A 6802-nucleotide genomic window follows, 5' to 3' on the forward strand; every position below is an offset into this window, starting at 1 on the left:
GGCGCGCGAGGGGCCGCGGAGGAGGAGCGCTGGGGCTGCGGCCCGGGACCCGGCCTGGAGCGGGAGGTGGCGCCTGGAGTCCCCGCGCAGTGGGAGGTTGAGGCGAGAGGGTCGCAAGTGCGAGGAGGCCAGCACTGGGAAACGGAGGGACTTTGCGAGACCCTGGAAATAAAAAGTAAAGAGGGCGGGAGGTGAAGCGCAGTGCGAAGGCCCTGGGTCCAGTCCCTAGTACCACAAAAATAAGTTTTGAATTCTAGACCCGCATAAGGTATTCAGGTGTGTGCACGGGGGAGCGGTGCGGAGGGGGTGGGGGTGCGTTGGCTTGCAGTTGCTACGGAGTGTGAACGCGGATTTGGTGTCTGCTAGTGCTAAAACACAGTATTTCTGCACAGGAATCAATCGGGAAAGGGAAAACCCATCTTGATCTAGCAGCCTCCCCCCGTTTGCTGAGGTATAATTGACAAGGAGTTGTATATATTGAAAGTGTGCAACGTGCTGTTTACATATGTGTGCCTTTCAAAGTAATTAGTACAGCCAGAGTCATGAACAGATCTGTTACCTCTAGACAGTACCCGTTTTCTTGGTAGTGAAAACTTAAAGATGCCTTCTTGTACCAGGGTGGTGGCATATCTCTGTAATCCCAGCTCTCAGGAGGCTGAGACAGGAGGATCACAGCGAATTCCAGGCGCGCCTGAACTACATAACAAAACCTTGTCTCAAAACAAAAGTCTCTTCTCTTAGCAAATCTTAAGCATACAGTGCAGTATTAACTATAGCCCCTGTGCTGAACACTAGATCTCCACAATGTATTTATCTCTTCCTCAATGAAACTTTTAAACTCCCGTTCTCCATGTTTGTCCTGCTAAGCAGGAAGAGGGGTTTTCTTTTGCTACCTTGTACGGAGTGTTTCAGGAGAAAATGTAAGTGTTTTGTGTAGACAGAAAGGCAGGTGTATGCAGATCGGTACAGCTGGATTGCAAGGGATGAAACAGGAGAGGTTAGGGTTAACCATGTACATAGAGTCACAGGACAGTGATCTGTCAGAACTCGAATTGGCCACAGAGATGGGAAGAGCTTTAATTCACAGAGGAAACAGCTTCTCTGTCCCCTCCCCCAGTGGTACAAAAGAAATAGATAACGTTCTTTAATTGAATTATCTATAATGTCTGTGATCTTCAGTCACTGCCTTACCAACTACTCAAGTGTAACAGAAATCACAGTTTGTACAGGACATCGGGTACATTCTAGGAGGCTGAGGCAGGGGATCCAGCCTGAGTGACTTATTGAGACCCTGTTTCAAGATAAAAAGGTGGGGAGGTGTGGTTGGGGATGTAGGTCCGTGCAAAGGTCCTAGGTTCAACAAATATGAAATCTTTCTGGAAAAAAACTCAAAAAAAATTTTTTTGGCATCTGGAATCGAACTCAGGACCTTGTGCTTGGTAGGGAGATGCTGTGCCCCTGAGCTATATCCCCAGCACAGGAGTTCTTATGAAAAGGAACTGTTGAATTGGCATTTGTTGGTAGAGTTGATCTCACTTATGATGATTGGGATATAGGTCTAGAAAAATTGGTCTTTTCATATTTTGCCCAAGAATAGAGATAAGAAAAAAAATGGGAGTAAAAAAGACTGGATTTTTTTTTCCTTTTTTTTTTGGTGGTGCTAGGGCCTTGTGCATGCAAGGCAAGAGCTCCACCACTGAGCCACATCCCCAGCCCAAGACTAGAATTTTTTATTTGTGAAAAAGAATTCCTTGCTTTTCAGGATATCTGTTTGAGATATTACTGTTTACTAAGCATATTCATTAAGTATCAGTAGTATGATAAACTCACTTAGAACACAGATAAGGGATTTAAAAATGGGAGTTCATAAACAGTAGCCTGATTAGTTTTATTAGTTGATTTTTGCAAGACCCCTGAGAGTCTGAGACAGTTTTTTTGTGGGGCGGGTGTTCAGGGAATCAAACTCACGACCTCAAGCTTGCCAGGCAGGCACTGTGCACTGAGCTATATGCCCAGCCTGTTCTGAGACAGTATTAAGGAGAGTTGCAAAATGATCTACAGGAAATAGATGTTAGTAAGCTCAACTATAAAATAGAAAAGAAGGGGCTCCTGAAGCCACATCTGTTGTATTTAGACAGGGTACATGGCTTCTGTGATTCTGTGATTGGGTAAGTTTTCTTTCTGGAGTGAGATCTGTGACTTCTGTCAGGCGATAGAGGGGTCAGTGACTGTGAACAGTAGTTAAGAATTGCAGGAAGAGAAGTGGTCACTGAATCAGACTACTTAGAAACAGGAAGGGGAGCCCTAACAAAACATTGACACATGTGTGTTGCAATAATTGGACATAAAACTGACTTTTCTCCTTTTTATAGGCCGAGTGATAGCGACTTTTGCATGTTCAGGAGAAAAGGAAGTCAATGTGGCTGTTCAGAATGCAAAGGCTGCTTTTAAAATATGGAGTAAAAAATCTGGCATGGAGCGTTGCCGGGTCCTTCTGGAAGCTGCCAAGATAATGAGGGTGTGTATGTATATATTCCCTTCCAGAAAACTCCTGACATTCCCCTGCGGGTTCTGGGCAGTTGACTTTCATGCAATGCTGAGTTACAACATTTTCATGAAATGGGAAAACATTTTCACCTGCTCACCTTGGTGTGTAAAACATGCTTTCTTTTAGTAATTCCCACCCAGATCTTGGCTCTTGAGCAGCTCCCTTGGCAGGTCTTCTTTTCTGTAATGGTGCAGAATTAGAAGGCCTTCTTGGTAGCTTGTCTGCTTTTCTTTTTAATGTATGTTTGTCTGTTTGTTTCTTTCTTTGTCCACTTTTCTTCTGATGAAATTTAAATTTTCCTTTGTTTTTCAGATTTCTTTTATACCTTAATTGCCTGGAAGTATTCTATTTGGTCATGGATGTTCCCTTATTTAAAAAAAAAACTGTAAAACTTTTATATTATAGTTTTTTAAAATTAGAGTCTATTGATATGTTTTAGATATACATAATGGTTGCATTCATCTTAGAGAAATACATTATAGTTTTAAAAGATAGATCAGGGGCTGGGGATTTAGATCAGCGGCACAGTGCCTGCCTGGCAAGCACAAGGTCGTGAGTTTGATTCCTGGTACTGGAAAAAAACAAACAAACAAACAAACAAACAATAAAAGATAGATCATAGGAAGTAGGGAAACGGACCCTTCTCACAGGGGAAGGGGATCAAGAGATTGATGGAGGGAGAGGGAGGGAGGAGTAGGATGAAAAAGGAATTGACATGTGTTATGTACGTGTACCAACTCCACACAAGGAATGGAAACATCATGTACTACAAACATGTACAGAAAGAAAAAAGCAAGGGGATCAAGGCATGAGTGGAGGAGGGAGAGAGGGTGGGGAGGGAAAAGGGATGAAGAAAGGAATTAAGATGTGTTATGTCTAACAACCACCCACATGGAATGTGAACATTATGTACGACATTCATATACTAATAAACTAAGATAAAAAATGAAACTGTGAAGGAATAAAAAAACCCCAAAAGAGTAGATGTTCATTACAGAAAATGTCAATATTCAGAAGAATACATACCAAAATATGAATCATGGATATCTCTGAGTGATAGGATTGTGGTGATTGTTTTGGTCATAAGTATGTTAAATCAGAAACTGAAGGTTGTGTTACCTTACTTGCAAGAGTGGGTGTACATGTACACACACATACACATGCACATGCACACCTGTACATAGATTCTGACAGGAGACACACAGCTTTTAGGATTAGAAAAAAAGGTGGCTTATTACAGCAAACTATGTGGAACGGGCTGGATGACAGGAGAAGACCCTAAAATTAGGAGACTTAGCATATATAGGCACAGCTGTCACATCTGCCCATCCTGTCCTCTGGAGAGAGAGAGAGCAGTTACTCATTAAGCAGATCTCAAGCTGAGAGGGAAAGGTCACTAAGATTAGTACAGCAGAGTTTAAGCAGATGTGCCCGGGGACAGGGAGAAAGGACTTTACTCTTCCGCATTACTCTGATGGTCTCTTACCTTTAGGCTAACACCATATCTGCCTTCTATGGCTTTTGGTGTGAATCCTCCTGCTGGTGTTCTTTGCCCAGAAAGCCTAAACCATGCAAAAATGTCACAACATTTATGGAGAATTTTTTCCTGACAAGTATTTTCCCCTGTTGTTAAAAATTAGTTTTAATTTGATAGACCAAAGGTGGTGGTCATTGTAAGCTAATAGTTATTTTACTTTGTCTTTTGTTTTCTCCTAATGCAGGTTGGGCTATTATGTCCTCTTAGGAAGTGGATTCTTCACTATGAAATGATTTTTATTGGGCCTAAGTAATATCTAAGAATGTCTTTGCTCTGTCTGATATTTTCCTTCTCACGTAGAACTTCCCTAAGCACCATTCCTTCCTACGACATGTGCTCACACCTGAATATCTGTGAATGTGCGCGTGCGCGCACACACATACTCACACACACACATACTCACACACACATTTCTCAAAGTGTACTATTTCAAACCGATCACAAATATGGTCTGAAATGTTTATCACCTAATTAACTTGAAAGGAAGAACAGAGCTGCTGTTTAGCAGCAAGCTTTTATTTCTCTTCCATATGTAACACTGCCATTCCTTTTATTTTCGTTTACAGTGCAAGGTATTTTTATTTTAAAAAAACCAAACAATGAATTGAACTTAACAATGTGAAGACATGTGGCCCTAGGTAATAAATCTAGTCATCTTTTTTTTACCCAAAGGAGCGCAAGGATGAAATTGCCACTATGGAGACCATCAACAATGGCAAGTCCATCTTTGAGGCCCGCTGGGACATTGACACTTCCTGGCAGTGCCTGGAGTACTTCGCAGGCTTGGCGGCGTCCATGGCTGGTGAGCATGTCCAGCTGCCAGGGGGATCCTTTGGCTACACCCGCAGGGAGCCCCTTGGGGTATGCGTGGGGATCGGAGCCTGGAACTACCCATTCCAGATCGCCAGCTGGAAGTCAGCCCCAGCTCTGGCTTGTGGTAAGAAGGAGCTGGACCTATTGGGGGCCCCCGCTGCACTGTGTCCCTGTTCTCTGCCCCTCACCTTTCCTTCACCCTACAGCTCAAGGCCAAGGGGTCTGGGACATTCAGACCTTGGAGAACCCAGGTCTATTCCTGCCCTGCCTTGTTCTCCTGACCTCAGGGCCACTTTCTACCCAATGCCCTGCAGAGTCTGCCTAAGAGACCTGCCTGCTTCAGCCACCTCCCCAGAGGCGCTGCCCAGCCCTCACACCCATATTAAAGGCATACATATCTCTAGGCATTACCATGTTTTATTTATCCAATATTTATGTATTACTTATTTTATAATGCCAGCAATTCTAATTTCTTTGGTTTTTGTTTTGCATTACTGGGGATTGAACCCAGGGCCTTTGCAGTGAACTGTATATCCCCAGCCTCCTTTTAATTCTTTGAGACAGGGTCTCACCAAGTCACTAAATTGGTGACAGTGGGCTCAGATTTGTGATCTTCCTGCCTCACATTCCCAGAATGCTGAGATTACAGGTGTCCACCACCACCTGGCTGTAATTTTTGAAGGAAGGAAGGAAGGAAGGAAAGAGTTTTTCCTGCTAAATTGAATTTATTTTGTACTTTCTGAGCAATGATTTCTAGCACTTAGGAGTATGACTTGATTCAGGAAGCAGAGGATAAGCTCCCTTCACTGATTTTTAAGAGAAGTGATAAACAAGGCTCCCATGAGAGCAGCTTTTGCTGACACACTACAAAGTGGTTTTCTTATATTGTTTAAAGAGAAGAATCTACATGGAAGAAGCTTATTTTATGTTAGACAAACTCCTAATGTCAGAAAAGCGTGGCTGTTAGGGTATCATGTGGAAGCGCTCCCTGTGTCACTAGTGCAGCTCCTGTCTTAGTACCTTGGCTGTGGAGAGGCCTGAAGAGAGGGGAGAAAAGTGCCAGGATTGAGCCTCTAGCTTTGTGTACTCTTCCCAGATGACCCTTTCTGGTCTTCAATTTCAGCTTTTACAAAATGAGATGGAAGTCAGGCATGATGGCACATGCCTGTTACCTCAGCACTGGGGAGGCTGAGGCAGGGGGATCGCCATGAGTTCTAGGCCAGCTTGGGCTACATAGTGAGTTCAGGGCCAACCTGAACTACATAGAAGACCTTGTCTCAGAAAACAAAACAAACACATATATGAATGAGTGGAACTGACCATACCTACTTCATTCTGCTGTTGAAAATGTTAGCTTTTAACCACTTAACAGTTTACTCCGAGCATCACTCAGGCATTGTTTATTTACATACTGACTATCCCAAGGGTCACTTGAGCAGTTGTCATTTCAACCAGTCAATTCCTGGATTGGATAAAATTGATAAAATTGTCATTTTTCTATTTGCTGTTACATTACAAAAATTAACAAAACATATGCAAAGCTTTGGTCAACCTGTATTTAAATACTTGGGCTGGTAGTTGGTTTAATGCGAAAGGCCTCCATATGCAGGTGTGCGGTATTACTGTTGGAGAGGGAGCACCTGTATGGTCTGTTTAATCAGAAACCAAGGTAGGAAGGACAAGATGTGTCTGTTACTTATAATGGCTTTAGTCTAGGATTGGTTAGGGGAGCAGCGAACAGAATTGTTCTGGTCCTGCCTTCAGAAGATCACCAGTCTAAAGTCTTGTATGGTGTCTTGGCTTTGTGCAGGTAACGCCATGGTCTTCAAGCCCTCCCCCTTCACACCTGTTTCTGCTGTGCTCCTGGCTGAGGTCTACACTCAGGCGGGAATGCCTCCCGGGCT

At 43.3% G+C, this 6802-nt stretch overlaps 1 protein-coding gene across 1 annotated transcript in view; it reads left to right on the top strand.

Annotated features, from left to right (window-relative positions):
- Positions 1-2372: 2372 nt before the first annotated feature.
- Positions 2373-6802, top strand: part of Aldh9a1 (aldehyde dehydrogenase 9 family, member A1) — a gene marked incomplete at its 5' end in the record, with an annotated part of 19214 nt that continues 14784 nt past the window's right edge. Inside the window, 3 exon segments of the mRNA XM_013521373.1 lie at positions 2373-2518; positions 4758-5022; positions 6709-6802. Of these exon segments, the coding sequence (XP_013376827.1) occupies positions 2373-2518; positions 4758-5022; positions 6709-6802 (505 nt within the window).

Source organism: Chinchilla lanigera, unplaced genomic scaffold (assembly GCF_000276665.1).
Source record: "Chinchilla lanigera isolate Chin_1 unplaced genomic scaffold, ChiLan1.0 scaffold00061, whole genome shotgun sequence".
NCBI lineage: Eukaryota > Metazoa > Chordata > Mammalia > Rodentia > Chinchillidae > Chinchilla > Chinchilla lanigera.